Consider the following 20,581-nt stretch of genomic DNA (forward strand, 5'->3'; position numbering starts at 1 on the left):
TGGCCCTTTCCACCATTTTTCCACCTAATGTCACATATGTTGCCCCATTATTGTCACTTTTAACCTCTTTTCACCATATTTCATGCTTATTTTTGACAATTTAACCACATTCACAATTTGTCATTCCCATTATTTGCCAATTTAAACTAATTGTTCCAACTTTTTTTCTGCCACTGTTAAATATTGACAATTTGAACTCTTTTTCTTTCTGTTATAGCCCACTGTAATTTGCAATTTTTAACCAATTTCTGTAGTTTTCAAAATCCCATTTCACCACCTTTTCCAGCATTTTTGCTCACTTTTAACCCATTTTTATTTCTGATTAAAACAAGGATTTACATCTTTAAGATGACTATATACTATGGCCCAAATAATAATAAACTTCCTTGATAACAGTGGATATTATTCAGATGAATAAATAAATGTGGTTATCACAGATTCATAGATCAATAGACCATCATTTTGCTGACTTTATGTATGGACCCCAAAAATCTCTCCCCTTTATCCCCCTTATAGATGACCCTGTCTCCACATTAGTGTTTGATGGATTCAAGGTGAAATCCCAGCGTTGATGCAGATGCTCCAGAACCGACGCAGACTGTTTAACAGGAAGTTGCTCCGAGGTGTGAAATCAGTAAAAGTGGAACTCACTCCTCAGTCCAGCTGAGACCTGAGAAGTAGAGAGAGGATGGAGAGGGGGGAGGAGGGGGGAGCAAAGCAGCTGGAGGGAAGCGTTGGTCTGATGATGATGATGATGGTGATGGTGATGGTGACGATGATGAGGGGCCGGTAGTTCTGCAGTGGAGCTCAGCGCTGAGAGGGAAGGAAGGAAGGAATCAGTTTGGATGGAAACAGGAAGCGTTTGGTGAGAGGGAGGGAGGGAGGAGGAAGAAGCAAAAAGACACAAATCAAAACTCACACACAGACAAATGTTTTTCAAGTTCTGTGCGACGTGCTCAGATCTGACGCCTCGGTGCGTCGGATTTAAAGTCCCACTGGTTTTTATGGTGGTGGTGGGGTGGGGGGGGGTTAGTGTGTGTCGCTAAGCAGCAGAAATGGCAGCAGACAGAAAATGTGACGCAGTGCGAGGAGGGAGAGCTGAACAAGCACAGAGGAGAGACGACAAGGGCGAGGGGAATGAGAGCAAGGAGAACTGGAGAACAGGAGACAGGGTGGAAGGCTTGCTTCGCCTGTGGCACATGTTGATGTTGATGTTGGTTTGATGGAAAGACGTCGTCGACTTGTTTTTCAATGAATTAAAATAATTTATGTGAAGGAATTGGAAAAATCTGGGATGAATTTCTCACAATTTAAAAAAAAATATTCAAAAAGGTAATTCTATTGATCAGCCAATCAAATCATCATAAAACAGATCCATACATTTCTAGAATAAAGGACATACATGTTTTTAATTATTATTATAATTTTTAATTAATTTGTCATAATTATTATTGTTTTAACTCACGTGTCAAACTCATGGCAGCGGGGCCAAAATCCGGTCCCTTAGAGCAACCAATAAGACCCACAGGAAAAAGTAAAATGATAGAAAACATGAATCATAGCGTAAATGAAACTCAACAAGCCTGATGCTTATATTGCATGAATGCAGTCATTTATAATGTTAAACAGTTGAAAAAAACTCAAAATTCTTACAAAATCCCTAAATTTTCCTCAAATTATGACATAAAATTATTATTATTATTGTTGTTGTTTTTGGTTTTTGTTGTGACATTTAGAATATTTAGAATAATATTGTTATATCCTGGTGGATAATTTTCTACTTATTGAATAATTTCCATTTTTACGCAAAAATATTTCTTTATGGCGCCCCCTGGTGGAAGGCCATACATCTATTTATACCTTTTCTGTATATAATAACTATAAAATGACGGCTACCAGGGCACAGGTTATCTATAGACAATAAACAAAACCACCACAAAACATCATTAATGACAGAAAAATACACAAAATGTCTCAGAAAGCAGACAAAATCAGAAGAAATTACACAAGATGACAGAAAAATACATAAAATGACGACAAAAACACATAAAACAAAAACGCAAACTGACTAAAAAGACGCAAAAAATTTATTCAAAAACTGAAAAAACCCACAAAAACATATTAAATGACAGAAAAACACTCAAAACAAAAAAAGACAAAAAAATAATAATAAAATACACAAAATAACTCCAGAAAAAGGAAAAAATACACAATAAGATAATAAAAAACAGAATTAATTTTTTTAAACGTGTATTTCTTACTTTTACTTGAATAGGAAATTGAGTTTGTTCTGTTGCCATGACGACAACACATGTCCTTTGTTCTCTGTAAATGCAGTTTGACTTGTTTTTATGAAAACTATTACTGTTAACCTTATTTTGTGAATGTTGACTTTGTCAAAAGTCAAATATAGTTAGTGTACACACACAGCGGTACTGCCGCTTTTTAGGTAAATTATTGAGAAATGTGAGGGCTTCAAATAGCTATTAATGAATAATGAGGATTTTTGAATATTTTTAAAACATTTTGTAAGTAAATTTATGGAACCAATAAAACCAAATTGTGTTAATCTGATGATCTTTTATCAAGTGTGATCTTTTATCTTCAATTTGTTTTCTTTGGGGCTAAAACTTGTCTACGTTTCGCTGCACATTAACAGACGGCGAATGAACGAGAGGAAATATGAAACCATGGCGAGGCTGAAGCTTCCAGGATGATGGTTATGACTCCATGAATTTTTAAAATGGAACCACAGAAGGAGAGACACACAGACACACACACACACAGGCGCACACACACACCCTGAATACTGATCCTCACCCACACCGACCTGTGCATCCATGTGAGGAGCTAGCCTGGCTTAGCTTAGCCGTTAAACAGGAAGTCAGGTCATTTATCGCACTGTGCCGGCCAATAAAACAGATTTCATATTTTTCTGCCTCATCTGGGATGCTTTTGGTGTCGAAAGCTCCTTTTCCCCCACTGTACTGTACATATGTCACACATATGTAGAAATCTACGATGTTCACGCAAAAAAAACAACAAAATCGCACTTGGCTATAAGTCAATTAATGAATGATGAATTCCTACCAAAGCAGACATATTTATTATTCCTCCAATAATAATAAACTCACTGTTTAAGAGTCTCACTGAGCGCTAAAAGAAAAGTAACGCTAATTAGAAAATATATGGCATTGACAACCATAAGTCACTTTGCTGTATAAGTCACACCCTCAATACTTCATGGGAAAACAAATTGTTGATAATTTCTAACTAACAAAATTAGTAAATACAACAAAAATATTCTGATAAAACCTTTTTTTCTTTCTTAGTTTTTCATATCTTTCATTCATTTTTTTGCCCTCAAACCTAAAAAAACACCGTTATGTAAATTTATTTCTCCTATTTATCATTGTTTTTTATTATTTAATTGTAATTATTCCCTTGTATTGACGTCACTTTATCTTCACTGTGTCCTTTATCAACTGTACCTTTAAGTAAAAATAAAGTAACTGTAAACTAGGGCTGGGCGATATGGATAAAAACTTAATATCTCAATATTTTTTGTCAAAATATCAATATAAACAATATACATTTTGATCATTTTTATTCAAATAAAGTCTGATCAGAAGGACAGTTCTAGGTTAAATTTGATTATGCAAAATGCCACACACGCACAGATATAATTATAGTACATTTTATTTTAAATAGTATATAATTCAGTTAAGATTTTGTCCTGATTTAAATTTAAAGAATATATTTTTAATCAGTAATTATAGTTTTTGTATCAATTACGAGACATTTCAGGTGACCCCATTTAAATTCCAGACAACCCCACATGGGGTCACGACTCCAAGGTTGAAAAACACTGCTTTAGTGCATCCAGAATAGATTTATTTTTATAGTTTTTATCATTTCCTGTCATCTCCAGCCTATTGTGGGTCCAAGACTGACACTTTTATTTTCATTTCATGTTCTAATCAAGATCATTTCTATCATCATTTTGTCTGTTATTTTTATTATTCAGAATATTTATTTATCTTATTTTGTGTGTTTTTGTTGTAGTTCTTCTGTGTTGTTGGAATCATTTAAATTATTCTCTGTGTTTTTGGTGCCGTCTGGTTGTTTCCTATGTGATTTTTTTATGTTTCTCTGTTATTTTTGTGTATATATATTTGTGTGTCTTTGTTGTCGCTTTGTGTGTCGCTGGTAATATGAGATATATGAAATATTTTTCCCTCTTAGCGTGTGTTTGGTGTCATTTTGTGTATTTTGTTGTTTGTGCGTACTTTTTATTATTGTTTTTGTTGTCGTTTTGTGAGTTGCTGGTAATATTTAGTGTGATTATCATTTTTAACAAAAAATAAAAAAATATAAACCCCATATTTTTCATGCTCGCATTTGTTAATTTTCCTCCCTCTCTCTCTCTCCCCTGTAGTGCCATCGTGCACACCTAGGGGTGCGCGTACCCCCATTTGAGAAACACTGAAGTAGAGAAAGCAGCGCCACCTAAAACAAAACTTTCTAAATTTTCTATATCACCAAAATAGAAAACTCAATGTATCTTGAATCTCGATATATCGCCCAGCCCTACTGTAAACCTTGACTTTGTGGCCCATCCCATCCCTAGCTTGTAGATGTATAAGCTTATTATTGCACTGATTCCTGGATTCATTCCTTCAGTTTTTATGAGTTTAAAAAATGGCAGAAACGAAAAGGATGAAACGTGTCACACTGACTATGAGAAATGTCGTGGCGTTGGAGGCGAACGATGCGCTCGAGAAGCTTTTTAACATCGCGCCAAAGCCACAGACCGTCCTCAGGAAACGTGGAGCGTCCAGAGGGAACTCTGGGTTGGGTTCCCGTGGTGGGGACAGTGCTGTGGTGTTCCTGGGCCTGGTTTTCCTCTGAGGGTTAGAAGTGGAATACCTGCTGCTGACCCTGGGCTTTGGGGAAGTCCTCTTTCTGCTTGCGGCCCTTGGGTCTCTCCAGGCTGCCCTGCTGGAGGTGTTTGAGGCGAGCGGCGACGGTCGGGCCCTTGGTCGGCCCCGGGGAGTTTGTACTGTTCTGTGGGAGGAAAAGGGAGCGTGAATTAGGCACTGTGTTTAAAGTTAGAGTCAAAGAAGGCGGAAAACTCATCAGTCAAATGAAATTCAAGACTTTTTAAGACTTTTTTTTATTGCCAATTAAAATTAAATTGAACCAACTTCACAGTAAAAACAATAGGGAAAAAATGCCACATCAATTAGGGTTAAGGTTCATTTTTTCCAGTGTCTAGTGCAGACGTGCAAGTCGTGGCCCCCAAAGTTAACACACAAAAATCACTCAAAACACACAAGATGAATACAAAAATAGCCAGAAATGTATGAAACAACAAAAATACAAAAAACAAAATCATTGAGAAAAATCTTTGTTGGACAGGTAATTTTCATTAAATTTATATTTCCACATGTTGTTGAAAGTAGGTACAAGCATGACGTGCATCTGCACAGAGTCCCTCTACAACCACATCAGTAGTTTGTTCCGCTGTCGTGATTGCGCGATGTTACGGTAAATTATATAATTTATAGTTTTTTTAAATGAACGTTACCATTTACAGTGTTTTGATACGTGAGATGAATTACAATCATAAAATCATACTTATGTGTTCAAATTTAAGACTTTTGAAACATTGATTTAAGGCATTTTATTGACAATTAAGGCCTTATTTTTAAATTCATGAACAGAATGCTTTTTTAGGCTTTTGAAGTATCTGCTGAAAGCTTGTTAATATCATCAAAGTGGCCTTCAGTGGTCCACATACGCCCCAGTTTGGGATGAAATCCAGATTTTATGAAAAAATAAGCGATTTTAACATTTCTGTGCCCTAGTTTGGACTTAAACGTGTGAACACTAGGGGTGTAACGATTCATCGATTTGATTCAAAGATTATATTAATTAATTTAGATCCAAAATGATTCAGTAACTTTTTAACCAAAATACTAATGTAACCAGTGTGTGTGAAACAAATAGCTGAATACTGGACAGTACAGGTCAGCTTTCATAGATTCTTGATGTTTCTTGTAAAACACGTGTCAAAGTCAAGGCCCGGGGGTCAAATCTGGCCCTTCAGAGCATCCAATTCGGCCCACAGGAGACAGTAAACATGACAGAGAAAACACGAGTTATTGTGTAAATTAAAAAATAATCCAGTTGTAGAAATCACAAAATCACCAATTTATTGAAACTCCAAAATATCTTTTCACAGTTTTCATTTGTTTATATCACATTTTTAATTGCAATTTGTGGAAAGAACTCTCAATTTTTCCTAAAATCTGCGCCGCACTTTGGATCGAACTGGTCCATATTTGGCCTTTGAACTAAAATAAGTTTGACACCCCTGTTGTAAGTGAATCGTCTATAACAACATTTAATGTCAAATGTAACACTTCAGTTTAAAATAACAGTATGTTTACTCTAGTTTTCAATAATCAATACAGTTTCAATAAAAATATGTATTAGGTTAACCTGACTCTTCTGCTTGACTTTATATCAATTGTAAAAGCGCTTTTAATAATAAAATAAGTTACTGTTATCAGCAGACAAACAAAACGGAGAAGCCGGCAAACTTCATTTTTCATATTAATATTGTATTATTGTGCTTGAATCCAATGCGTTATATCCTTGTATCAATAAAATCGATTTATTACAGTTTAAAACAATTTTAGATCAATTAATGTAATCAGGAAGGACAACTTGCCGAGCAAAGATCGATGTAGTTGGATCGTAGGATTATAAATCCATTCATCGATCTAATGGATGAATCGTTAGTGAAAATGTGTATAATTCTCAACATTATCCCAAGTGTCAAACAATAAGTTACAGGTTTTATTTGCAAAATCACAAATTCACGACCAATTTTCTCCAACTTTGCTATGCCATTGGTGGGATTATTTGAAAGAAATTGAAGGATTTTTAAAATAAGCTACCGCGACGCAAGTTGTGTCTTTCAAGAGTGTGGGAAACAACAGAAATACACACTGAAAAAAACACACGTGTAGGCCAGTTTTTGTGTATTTTTTAAAATGTTTCTTTAAAAAAAAAGAAAGAAAGAAAGAAACTATTTTTTCATACTTAGTTGTTAGTTTAAGTAAATCCACAAAATCGTAAGTGATGAATAAAGTTTGAAAGAGGAAAAGTTGGTTAAAGTAGCAGATGAGCTCAGCCTTCAGAAGAAGAAGAGGCCAACGACTCCAGCTTTTATTTTTTACCTTTCTGCCCAAGGAGCCAAAGATGGTGGGCGGGGCCTGTGGCGCCCCGTTGCGCTGATTATTACAACCTTTAACAGGTGATCTCTGAAATATCTTCATTAGTGCACAGACAACGGGTCAGAAAACAAGTTCAACAAGAACAGAAGGTCAGGACCAGGTGATCAAATACCTCTAGCTCAGCAATGATCTTCTCCTCCTCATCGTCATCATTAACGGCCGATGCAGCGATAACAGGCGGAGTGGAGGCGGGACGGGGGGCGTCGGACGGAGTTCGTCGCAGCTTCACCAAAGTCTTTGGAACGTCGCTGTCTTCCTCCATCTGAGAGGAAGAAAAACAAAGAACACAGACAGCCTGTAAGTCCTGTTTGAGCTGCACAATGTCTGATGAATAAAGGTAAAAAATAAACCAAAAGATCTTTTGTGGCGTTCATTCCAGAGCTCTGGCATGAAAAAAAAAAATCGGTACAAATGAAGTGTTCTGTCTCATAAAATAAAAAGAAGTAAGAGAAGAAGAAGCTGAAGGCTCGTCGGTGGCTGCATGGTGTAATGTATGAATCTTATTTATTCATCTGAATAATATCCACTGTTATCCAGGAAGTTTGGTATATTTGGGCCATAGTATATAGTCATCCTAAAGATGTAAATTTTATTTCTTCTTTCTTTTTATGGGAGAAATGGCAGGATTGGGAGTAATGTAGCAAAAATGCATTAAAAGAAGCAAAAACATGGCAAGAAAAAGTGCTGAAAATAGGTCAAAATATGGCAAGTTTGGTGCAGTTGCAGAAAAAGGGTCAATATAAGCAAAAATGGGCTCAAACTGATTAACTTTGTAGTTCTTATAAAGAGATACAAAGATTTTAGGATGAATTTGGTTTAAATTTATCAGTTTTTTGTCTGGTTTTTGAAAAATCCCAGCATTGCTGAAATATATTCAAAAACACTGAAGAATTTCATAGATTAGATATTCTCGCAGTTGAATGTAAATCAAATGAAGACAAACAGTTTGTAAACAGCTGAAAACAGTGTAAAGGTGAGGTTTTGATGTTGTGGATGGTGTGGGTCTCACCTTCGGGCTCTTGGTGGTGACGACCACCTCTCCGGTCCGGTTGGTGGTGAGACCGTGAGCGGACGGGAAGCTTCGTCGAGGAGGAGGCGGGGGCGGAGACTTGGACGGCTTCTCTGTTCGGTAACGAGCCACACTGAGGTCGACTGTGAGGAACAAAGGTCAGATGATCAGCAGGGAGGAGCCAATCTGTTACTGTAACTTATAGGCAAGTGAGACTTATTTGTTATTCTTAATGAGAGAATCATACATTTTGTATCATTGTGATGATGATAATTCACTCGTGTGATGTTAGAGAAAATTCTAGAAGGCGGCTCGGTTTAATTCGTTTGACGATGTTATTTGACCAATGAAATAGTACCATTTTTACATCAATGTTCCACGATCCATGCAAACGAAAGATCCAACATCTGATACGTAAACACACGAATTGCAAAAAAAGTATTGAACTGAGAATATTTCAGTCAGAAAATCGGTTTCGTTGCGTTGTCTGCTGCTTATCCCAGTCCCAGGGGCAGAATCCTCAGCAGAGAAGATTGACTGCCCAAATGTCAATCAATCAGTCATTCAATCGAGCAACAGATAAACCAACCAACCAATCAATCCATCAACAGATCGACAAACCTCAACCAACCAACCAACCAATTACTCAACATGCAGAAATCTGTTCCACTACGTTTTCCCCTGCTTATCCAAGTCGACAGTGGCAGAATCCTCAGCAAAGATGCCCAGTCAGACACATCCCTGCTGCCTAATTATATTATTATTATATGTAACAATAAACTAATGATAGTGACCTGAGCCGCGGTGAGAAGTTGCTCCCTCCATGTTGTTGAGCTTCTGAGCAGCTAGCTGCACTTTGTTAGGCTGTGCGTCTGCGCTGGGCACCGATGTGGCTGCGCTGTTCCCAGTGCTCCCAGTTGCTGGAAAAGCAGCTGTGGTGGACGTGATCGGGATGGTGATCTGGGGCTTCGGTGGCACTGCCGGTTTGTTTATGTGCCTGGCTGCAAAGTCCAGGTCTGGGATGGCCTTCATGAGCTCGGCCTGGGTTTCCTCCAGCAAGCGGTTGATGTCCTGAGCGCTGAACTGGGTCAGACTGGCTCGCTTCTCCTCCCAGTCCCGCTCAGCAGCCTGATGGATACACACACAAAACAGAAACCAACCCCGTTTTCTATGGTTTTATCTGCCCAGGTGGAAGTTACGGAGTACAAAATACTTTCACAATACTTTAACTCTACAGGAAAAAACTAGAAGATGATGATTATTAATGCGGTAATTTAGTGATGTGTCGGTGTGTTCAAATGCTAAAAGTAAAAGCACTGTCTTGATAGTATTATTAGCATGCATGCTAACAGTGAGCTCTAGTTTATTCTTTCACTCTTTGGCAGTGTTTGAAACGTTGTACTCCGTACTATACACTACAAACTCAATGAGTATTTACTGTAAACTATATACTATAAGTATGATTAGGATGGTGAGCGTTCGTACTGAAGTATACGTAGAAGTTTCCAAAGATGCATTTGGAACCTACAAAGACAAAAACCTGAATCATGAGGAGGTTGAGTAAGTTATAAAAAAATATTTTATTAAATTTAATTTAAATGTATGTTTCAGTAATTTTATTATGAAAAACAGTTTTGTGCTCATCTTTTTCACTGGATTTGATTGACGAGGGCGCGCAAGAAATATGATTTATTCTAACAGAACCAGTGCCATCAGCATTTGTTACATATGGATCTGTACCAGTCGGACTTCTGCCGACACAGATTTGTCGGAGGGTCTCCGGCTCGGCAGCTCGTCCAGGACCAGGCTCCTGAAGCCCACCGAGGCCTGGAGGTCCTGCTCGGGTGCAGGTGCGTCGGCGTCGCCGGTGGAGGCGGGGATCCAGTTCCCAAGGCCGGTGCCGCTGCTGCTGCTGCTCAGGTCGGTGAGACTCAGAGGAGGACTGGTGAGGAGGTCCAGGTCCTCTGATCTCCTCTGGGTTGGTCCCAGCAGGTCTTCAGGGCTCTTCCACACGCCCTCAGTGACTTGTCTGTACATACAGAGGGAAGACAAAAGACTACTCTTTGTTAGAGACGGATCAACGCTTCACCACAGTGTTGGATGTCGGTGTTTCACTGAATAATAATAATAATAATAATAATAATAATAATAATAATAATAATAATAATAATAATAAAGACTTTTACTTCTCAACAACAGAAACTTTGTTGACATTTTGTTCTTGTAGCTTCAGTTTTTAACATCTGAACTTTTGTTTGGCTTTGCTATATTTTGGTAAGGTCTGTGTTGGTATCATTAGTCAGCGAATCAGGGTTGGGGTCAATTACATTTTTAAATTACAATTACATCTTCAATTATCCATGTTCAATTATAACTCAATTATGAATAAGGTGACCAGCATTTTTTCCAAATACATTTAAAATTATTATTTTCCACTGAAATCAAATACAATTATGAAAATAAATTGTAAATGAAAGTCCATTATCTGAACTCAATTACAAATAAATTATGATTACAACAGCAACATATTTTTTCAATTACAATGATAATTAGGTCATAATTGTAATTAATTATCAATCTCGCGATTATGATTTATCATAATACTATGTGCGTGCTGAATGAAGGGCATGATCAGACACACACGCTCATCATCCTTCTCCTGTGTTCTTAGAAATAAAAAAATACTTAAATTGGAGTTATATTTAAAAGTGCTGTGGTTCATTTGGTAAGCATGTTATCTCGTGACTGGTTTTAGGAACAGGTGTTAAAAGTAAAACCTGAAAAAGCAAAGTGATCAGACGCTAATGTTGCTCTGAAGTCCTGAGGAGCTTTACCTGCGCAGCGTGCTGAGCGCATCCGTCATGGTGCTGCAGCGCTTCAGGAGGGCGTCCAGGCGGTGAGGCTCCTCCTTCAGGAACTTCACGGCCTCCACCTCCACCCTCAACACCACCCGCATCTTACTCTGCAGGCTGGGGAACTGATCTGAGTGGAGGAGGAAAAACACCGCACAATGTACAAGGTGTTATCAGTTAGAGCTAGAGATAAGGAGCATGTTTAAAGGCTCGTCCCATCAGTGCAGGACAAAAACCAGTTGAGACAAGACAGTAACAGATAAAATGAAACCAAGAAAGACAAGAAAAATAGAGAAAAAAAACAACACAAGATAAGACAAAACAAGACAAGGACATGACATGACATGAAAAAACAAGACAACACCAGATAAAGCTAAACTAGACAAGAGAAAACAAGAGAAGACAAAACCGGACAAGACAAGACAAGACAGGACCAGATAAAACCAAAACCGGAAAAGACAAGACAAAACCAGACAGGACGAAACCTGACGAGATCAGACAACACCAGAAAAGAAAAGACAAAACCAGTTAAGACAAGACAAAAAAATCGGACAAAAAAAAACAAAAAAACAGTGAAGATAAAAGAACCAGACAACACCAGATAAAGCAAAACTATACAAAGCATTACAAGAAAAGACAAAACGAACAAGATGAGATATAACCAGATAAAAAAGGAGAAGGACAAGACAAGAGTAGATCAAACTAAATCAGAAGAACAAGACAAGAAAAGATAAATTCAGGCAAGATACAACTGTACAACTGGACAAAAAGTTCTGCATATTGTTCCAGTGATGATCTGCAGCACATCTGAAGAATGAAACAAGCTCAGACTAAACTTATGAAAAAGATGAAGCTGCTGGACCTTAAAGTGTGTGAAGAACTTCAGTTTAGTGCAAAGGAACACTGTGGTTTAGAACTAAAGTACAGGACAGTGTCGTCAGCATACGAGTTCATTTTTCCACACTGGACAACAGAGACGTAAATGTAAATAAAGCTGCTGTGGTTACTTTTCAGCTCGGTGATGGTCTCTCCCAGCATCCTCAGCTCTTTGCTCTTCTGCTCCACGTCCTGCTCTGTCACCAGGCCGTGGTTGATGGAGGAGTTCTTCTGTAGCTCCTCCACAGACTTCTCCAGGTCACTGCGGAGGAAAGATTAAAGCCTGTAGTTTATTAAGAGTTGGAGAAGAAATGTTTTGCTTAGGAGATAGATGAAGAACTGACTGCAGCTGCTGGATGAGCAGCTCCTCCTGGTTGAGATACTTGAGTCTCTCCTCCTCCACTAGGAGGCGCTGCCTCTGAAGTGGGTCCTCTTGTGTGCGCGACGCGTCCATCATCATCAGGCTCAGCTCGGACTCCGTCTGCCTCAGCAGGGACAGGACGGCGTCCTGGTTCTCCAGCTGGAACACACCCAAGGAGAGAGATCAATCAACTGACCAAATGTCAATCAACTGATCAACAGATCAACCAAACATCCAACCAAATATTAATCAATCAGTCATTCAATCAAGCAACAGATCAACAAACCAATCAATTAGTCAATTACCAATCAATCATTTGATCAGTCATCCACCCACCCAATCACTCAACCAACCAACCAACTAATCATTTAACCAACCAACCAACCAACCTACCAACCAACCAACTAATCACTTAACCAACCAACCAACCAACCAACCAACCAACTAATCATTTAACCAACCAACCAACCTACCAACCACAAACTCTGTGTATCTCACCTGCATGTTGCGTAGCTGTGACAACTGTTTGCGCAGGATGTTAGTGTTCTGCTGCAGGCCCTGCAGGTGGAGCTGCATCTGCAGACGCGACACCGTCACCGGTTGGTTGGCGAGCGACGGCGGAGGAGGCATCAGAGCCAGCGGAGCAGAGGGAGTCAAAGCTGAACCGGCAGAAGCAAAAACAACCATCAAATCCTCAAAGAGAAAAACATTTAGAGCCAAAGGAAACCGTACTGAAACATGAGGCAGCCAATCAGAAGTGAAGAGGATAAGAGTTTTAATTTGGTGGTGGAGTTCAACCCTCAACCTGAGACCTAATAAACATATATACAAGTGAAGGGAACATTATCAGATATTAGATGTTGTGGTTTGAAAAATAAAGCTGTTAGAAAGTAAATATACAGCAGTCTTTGTTAATGAATCTCATACAAAATAAAAGCCCAATATTTTAAAACAGTTCTGCTGAAGCTCTTTGGGTTTAAGGCTGTTGGATGATTGTGCTGCAATAGGGAATCCGGACGAGTCAAAGGGTGAGAAGAACTTTATGATGATAAACAGCACAGAGAGGCAAACAGTGTGAGATATATCAAATAAAAACAGAAAAACACACAAATATATAATCATCGCTAAAGCCTAAGCCAGAGAAATGCTTGAGTGGATTTTAAGGATTTGTAGAGCAGTGAAGTGTGGACTTTTTACTTCAACTTTTAAACATTTCCTCTGACTTTCTGACAAACGCAGCTGCCTCCGAGTCCACATTTGTCACATGGTTTCAAATCCACGCACAGAGCGCGCCTGAGGCTTTCTGACTGACTGGTCTTCATTTTGACAGGGACATAATCTTCTGACGGGTCGGACCAGGGTCAACGGCCTCAGTCTGTCGCGTTAGGCTGCAATTCAAGCAGAAATCATAGGTGTCGACGGCAGCGAGAGACAAAGAGAGCAGGAAAACGGCAGGAAAACAGCAAGAAAACGTCTTCTCAGGACAGACACGCTGGTATTCACTACAGATGAAACTACAGCGCTCTACGCAGCCAACAGGAAGTCAACGATGTTGTTTCAGAAGTTTCTGAAAAAATCTTCCATCCCAAATATCTTTGTCGAATCATGGTTTGAACTCTACATCCTTCCTGATTATCTTTTTTAAGTCATGGTTTGAACCCTACTTTACTTCCTTCCTAGGTATCTTTGCCAAGTTTGAACCCTGCTCCACTTCCATCCTGAGTATTTTTGCCTCGTCATGGTTTGAACTCTACTCTACTTCCATCCTGAGTATCTTTGCCGACCCTACTCTACTTCCTTCCTGAGCAAAACCTATCCAAGAATTTTTTCTGAGTAATGGTTTCTTTGTTCTGCCTAAAAAGTGAAAGAATGACTAGAGAACACAAAAAGTCTTTTTTCAGCTTTTAAAATGTGCAGGGTTTTGGAACAACTTTGATGAATCAGCAGATAATGATTTGTCTGATGATTGTTTGAATTTTAAACATAACCACAGACACAAATGCATTACCCTGAATTCAAACAGCAGATTAAAAACCATACGTTGGGGGCAGGAGGAACATTGCTTGGAGCATCAGTGTTTTCAGTGAAATGGTCCCAAACTTTTTGGTTGGTTCTTTTTCTGTTGCGAAATTCTTCTTCACAATGTAAATGTTGAACGACACTGCACCCAGCAGTTCATGTATGTTACTGCAGCGAAAATGAAGCAGAAAGCGGCCGTTGGCCTGATTTTATCATGAATTTACAACATTTAACAATGAGTTGGCGCAAATCTTTCTAGCCATCATTCAAGAATTATGTTACTAATCATTTTTGCATTACTGTATACGGTCTGTATATTCAATTCTATTTCTTTTATCTTGCCCTCCCTGGCAAGAAACTCAAACTCAGCCTTTGGTAAAAACTACCCCTGATTTAATGTAACTTAATAAAGTTTTAATTAAAAAAGAAAAAACAGGGAAAACAGAGAAATGAAGCTTTTTGGAGTAAACGGAGCTCCAAACAAAGACACACACACACACACACACACACACACACAGCTGTAGCTACCTTTCTTTTTTTTTAGTTCGTCCAGCTAAAGCAGGAAGCAGCATGAGCAGCAAACAGAGAGAAAAAGCCAGCAGGTGGAGAGCGTTATGCAGAAAAAAGGACAAAAAGGCAGTGAGGAAGCAGCAGTGATGGGAGGAGCTACGAGGCGCCGAGCACTTACTGTCAGTCCCCGAGCCGTCGCTGGCTGACTCAATCTTCTCCCTGGAAGAGGAAAAGTGTTAACGCGCTTCCAGCCAGAGTTCAGCCTCCACTTAAAGCTTGTGAGGAAGTGTCAGTCTGTTCTGTGTCTGTCAGTGTCGCCAAGAAATCACGACTTCAGGCGGCAAAGCTACGTCCAGTTTGGATCTGTTATCGTTGGCGCAAAGAGGCAGGCACGAGCGCACGTCCTAAAGGCACACAATGACTCCAAAAAAAAATCACCTGGAATCACATTTAATCATGTTTCTTACATTGAGCTTTCAACTAAAATACACAACAGGAGCCCTTTAAGGATGCGTTTATATTTACATTTATAAAAGCAGAGAGCAGCACAAACAAAAAGTAATACTAGAAAAAAAGGAACTCATGTTACTTTAAACAGGTAAACATTATAAGTTAGCAGTCGATTCTGACTGTGGCTAGATGACCCACCGTGTCTACGTCCCGCAGGTTGGGATGGAATAGGACAGAAAAAAAAGTAATGCAGAAGAAGTGAAAAGTCGCACAGTTGGCAAAACTGTATAGCACCTTGACTTCATCAGTTTGTTTTTGCTTGTGCGTGTTTGTGCACGTGCGTGTGTGTGTGTGTGTGCGTGTCTTACGGGCTCTCAGCCTCTGGTGCTCGGCTCAGAACTCTCTGCAGCAGCCCGGTCAGACTGGCGATCTGCTTTTCCATGGCCTCCATACGTTCCCTGTATTCACAGACCCACAGCAGCGTTAGCTTAGCTTATTATCAATGCTACCCGTCTTCAATCATTCTCTAGAAAAAAAATGTCTCTGGGGTCACCGCACATTTGTGATATCAAAATGGGCGACGACACAAAAAAAGGTTGGGAACTTCTCTCATAATACAACCCACAGGATGTCTTTAGGTCGTCCTACCTGGTTTCTGTCTCATTTCCCAGCAGAGGGGAACCAAATCCACCTCCGTCTCCTCCTGAACCGGCCATCAAGCAGAGCTGCTCTGAGGTGAGACCCAGTCCTGGTCCCTGGACCCGAGCTTTAGGACTCTCCCCGAACACCGACGATGACAATGAGTCCCGTCGTAGGTTCTGCCTCCCAGGGGATCCTCGGCCCGGTAAGGTTCCACCGTAGGACTCCCTCATGTCGGGGATCTTCTGTGGGGAAGAAGGCGGGGGCACTCGCAGGCCCATGGCCAACATGGATGCGGCGTAGGCGTCGTTGTACAGAGGTCCTCCTGGCCTGTAGAGGGCGCCACTCTCCATCAGCTCTCCTTGTAAAGCAGCTGCTGAATAAGAGGTCAGCGTACGCATTGACCCAGCACCGCCGGCTCCGCCCCCTCCACGGCGGTACAAGGAGCCATAAGGGTCGGCGCGGCTCGGCAGGGGCGAGTGAGGACCCCCCGCTAGGCTTAACCTCGTCTCCGGGCCCAGAGAGTACGGGTCGGCGTAGATCCCACCCCCGCCTCGGTCGTCCCCCCGCAGCAGTACCATGCTTCTGGACCCCCCGACTTCATCGTCAGGCTTCACGTCGCGGCGCTCTAGGATGGCGCTGGAGGAGGCACAAAACTGCGGCTGGACGTGATGGGGCTGGTGGAGCTGTGCCTGTTGGTGGGGGGAGGAGTGGTGGGACTGGGAGTGTGGGTGAGGGAGAGAGTGGGTGTGGTGGGGAGGCCCCGCGTAGGACGAAGGCCGCCCGCCGCTGTAGAGCAGGCGGGCGCGGGACGGGGAGCTGTGGGGCGGCGACGCGGAGGCCGGCGAGTGTTGAGAAGACATGTGAGGGTTGCTGAGGCGGCGGTTTGGGGGCGAGTCCTGGGGGGCGTAAACCATCTCCCTCTGAAGACACACAAAGACATAGTCCAATCAGAGCTACATCAACACTGGGGAAGGCCTTTCAGATGCCTCCTCGTGATGAACTTGAGGTGAACCCTTGTAGTTGTTATCTAAAAAAGTAGATAAATAAAAATAAAACCGGAATCCACAAGGGGAAGAAATCTAAAATTTAGGGTTAATCAAGTCAACTACTGTTATCAATTTTATATTCATCGGCTTCAGACAACTTGTGGAAGCTGGGAAGGTTATTCTGAAATCCACCCATTTTAGAGGTAAAATACCATGAAAATGTGTGATATGGTGAGGGTTTATTCCATCTCAGAGATATTTCTGTTTAATTTTTAGTAAATCGCCCTTATTATAAAGTAGCGTGAGTTTTTGAAAGGGAGCATCAGCGAATTTGACACATTCATCCATTTGCTACACTTCTTGCAAGACATTCATTCAAAAAAATGCGAGATATTGTCCCAAAACATCCATTTGAGGCATTTCTGTCATATTTTCCATTCGTTTTCCGTGATCACAGAACACTGTAGGCCGTAATTGAGCAGGTGTACCACAGGGCAACTGTTTAGGCCCACTCCTCTTTAATACAGCAATAAAACAGAGTTAGTCATTGTAATTTGTCAAGGACAATTTTTCTGATATGGAAAATCTTCTTTTCATACTTTTTTAAATACAAAAGTCCTGCAGTAATGCGGGTGTTTTTTTTTAACAGCATGGAGTGGAGAGAGTGGTTTACTGTAACACACACAGATTCATAGATGCTGCCATCCGATTGACAGGAAACACTCCAAATTGGCCGGCTCGAGGCCGTATGTGGAGGAGAAGATAGCGTATTGACGGACAGAGCGTGAAGAGATTATCTTTTTGGCATCAATACAAAGTGTGAGAAGAGGGCAAGCCACAGGGGGAGCGAGTCAAGCAGTGCTGTGTGGGATGCCAGACCAAAGTAAACGATGCACAAAGGAGGAAAACACAGAGGAAACACTGTAAGGACTCTCCCGAAGGGAAGGCGAAAAGAGAAGTCAATATTTTTAAATTATAGAACTCCACTTCCAACATCTTCCATCTTGTATCTTAGCAACAGCAGAAATGTGGACGCTTCATTCAGCCTGGGGAAGCCAAAAAGATCTGAATCTGTTCGACGTCTGTCTAGAAATGTATCTTCTTCCTAAATTAATTCAGTCTTTCAGCCACGAGTCAGGTTTGGCCTCCATGATCCCAATAAGACACATGTCAAACCGGGGGCCAAATCTGGCCCTTGAGATCAAATTTGAGATCAATTTTGTCCCGCCCGACAAATGCTAGAAAAAAACATTTTGTAAATTACAAACTAATTCAGTTGTAGATATCCCAAACACAAAAAATCTATTCAAATCCAGAATATTTGCAGAGCTCAGTTTTTATTTCTCAAATTGTTGAAAGAACTCTCAAGTTTTCCCAAATCTGGCAAATTTTCCTCAAATTATTCACGAAATTTCTCCAAATTAGGGAAATTTAAGTGAAGATCCTGCAGGGATTGATATACTCACATCCTCGTGTGCATGTGCCAACGTGAATTCTGCCTGTTATAGTCGCCTCTACTTAATTATGTACATTTTCTTTCTTTCTTTCTTTGTTTAGTGTTTATTCTTTTTATTTGTAATAATTCTTGAGCCTCTGTAATGCAAGTAATTTCCCCCTGCGATAAATGAAGTATTTCTGATTCTGATCCTGATATTTTACCGTTTATATATCATTTATACGCGAAAACGCAAACCAGGGCACATTAATGTTAAATTTGCACCTGTAATCTGTGGCTCAAACTGATACGTATTTAGCAGAGTTGGGCTCAATTAAATTTTTCAGTTACAATTACGTTTTCAATTACCCATGTTCAATTAAAATTAAATTACGATTACAGTGACCAGCAATTTTTTTCCAATTACAATTTTTTTCTCCTCAGAAAGTCAATTACAATTACGTTCTCAATTACTGAAGTTCAATTACAATTAATCACAATTACTGAGCCTGAAATAAATAACCTAATAAAAGTTAACCTTCCTCTTGTGTTAGCTTTCTATTAGCATCTCTTATGATAACGAGTCCTAAATCAGCTGTAAAAACACTCAAAACAAATTATCCTCTAATTTCTTTATTATCTATTGCTGACCTTGTTAGGCTTCATAATCAATGAAAATATAGGTTTTAATATTTTTGGTTTGGGTGTCTGAGCCTATTTTGTGTCAGTATACCCCTCAATTTATATATATATATATATATATATATATATATATATATATATATATATATATATATATATATATATATATATATATTCAAATGGTAAAACGTAAGAATGCTTGATATGAAACATATTTTAATAATTAATTACATTTGTGTAGAACTGTACATCGAACTGTAACATGGTTCCCCAGTTAAGCGTTAAATTATAATTGACATTTTTTATAGAAATTTCATGGCAACTCCAATTACAATATCCATTATCTGAACTCAATTACAATTTAATTAGGATTCCGACAACAGATTTTTTAAATTACAAAAAAAAATTATGATTAAGCCGTAATTGTGATTAATTATCAATTACGCAATTTCAATTATAATTGACCCCAACCCTGGCTCACACAGAAACACACACTAAACACACACGCTAATGTCCCACTTTTCACCTTTTCAACGGTCATGGATTTTCACACTCGCAAAATGGTCAAACATAAGCCTTGGGGCTTGATTAGGCTGTAAAATGTTATTCCCTCAGGAAAAGTCGACCTTTGGAACAATAGCGCGTGGCGGCTAATCACGTGGAAAACATGGTGTCCAAACGGGGACGCAAACAAAGTGCCCCGAGGCTGTTTGACTGACGGAGGGAAAATGTGGACGCTTCCATCGCTCCAGCTAATCTAACATTCACATTCATAACTCACCCTCTCAGCTCCCCTGTGATGTCATTTATCTACTTCATCATTTGCTTTATGGGATAAAAACCAGCATTCGTTAACAACTCTCCTATTTTCCATAATCTCTCTGCAATTACACAGCCACAAAATGAAAGGTTTAGGGAGAGAAAGCAGCCAAATCGCACACAAAGCTTCATTTTTCAGCGGCTGAATCCAAACGCATTAGTGATCGCGGTAATCCCACTACATGCTACGTTTAATTGGCCAACAGCTGACTGATGAATTAAGATAAATTACATTGTGGCAGGCTAATAGCAGCACAACAGTGACACAGCAGATTTTTAAAGCTTACACTAACTCTCAGGTCTCCATTAGCCAGGTGGGGGTTGTGGTGTCCTGGGTAGGTGCCGTACACTGGCTCCTTGCAGTAGATCTTGATGACACAGCGATCTTGAACGTCTCGTGGGTCTTCAAGCTCGTAGAAAACATTCCTGGTTTCATCTTTAATCAGTAGAGCCGTACTGGGAGACCTAAACATCAAAAATAATCTGTTATGGTTACATTTATTCAGACAACTGAACTCCTGACATGTTTCGACTGCCAACTGTCAGTCTTCCTCAGAGTCATTTACCGATTGCTTTGATGTATCCTTACGAGTTAAGGATACATCAAAGCAATCGGTAAGATAATGAATTTAAACAAATTAAGGTCAGAACAGAAGATGGTCATATAGTGATA

The 20,581-nt window shown here is 39.9% G+C and overlaps 1 protein-coding gene across 11 annotated transcripts in view; it reads right to left on the reverse strand.

Moving 5' to 3' along the window:
* Window positions 1–413: 413 nt before the first annotated feature.
* The window catches only part of srcin1b (SRC kinase signaling inhibitor 1b), a 56,036-nt gene continuing 35,868 nt past the window's right edge, over window positions 414–20,581 (reverse strand). For 7 of the 11 annotated variants that reach the window (XM_028476302.1, XM_028476301.1, XM_028476308.1 and 4 more), the window contains 13 exons: window positions 20,196–20,373; window positions 16,033–16,946; window positions 15,753–15,842; window positions 15,113–15,153; window positions 12,904–13,064; window positions 12,389–12,564; window positions 12,176–12,306; window positions 11,151–11,298; window positions 10,057–10,372; window positions 9,111–9,444; window positions 8,317–8,459; window positions 7,420–7,569; window positions 4,474–5,067 (listed from right to left, as the gene is read on the reverse strand). In XM_028476302.1, the coding sequence (XP_028332103.1) occupies window positions 4,915–5,067; window positions 7,420–7,569; window positions 8,317–8,459; window positions 9,111–9,444; window positions 10,057–10,372; window positions 11,151–11,298; window positions 12,176–12,306; window positions 12,389–12,564; window positions 12,904–13,064; window positions 15,113–15,153; window positions 15,753–15,842; window positions 16,033–16,946; window positions 20,196–20,373 (2,935 nt within the window). In that variant the 3' untranslated portion in view covers window positions 4,474–4,914. Of the gene's footprint in view, window positions 814–4,473; window positions 5,068–7,419; window positions 7,570–8,316; window positions 8,460–9,110; window positions 9,445–10,056; window positions 10,373–11,150; window positions 11,299–12,175; window positions 12,307–12,388; window positions 12,565–12,903; window positions 13,065–15,112; window positions 15,154–15,752; window positions 15,843–16,032; window positions 16,947–20,195; window positions 20,374–20,581 lie in introns of those variants that run through there. The other 4 variants (XM_028476305.1, XM_028476303.1, XM_028476304.1 and 1 more) reach the window with 3 other exon arrangements.

This window comes from Gouania willdenowi, chromosome 19 (genome assembly GCF_900634775.1).
Source record: "Gouania willdenowi chromosome 19, fGouWil2.1, whole genome shotgun sequence".
NCBI lineage: Eukaryota > Metazoa > Chordata > Actinopteri > Blenniiformes > Gobiesocidae > Gouania > Gouania willdenowi.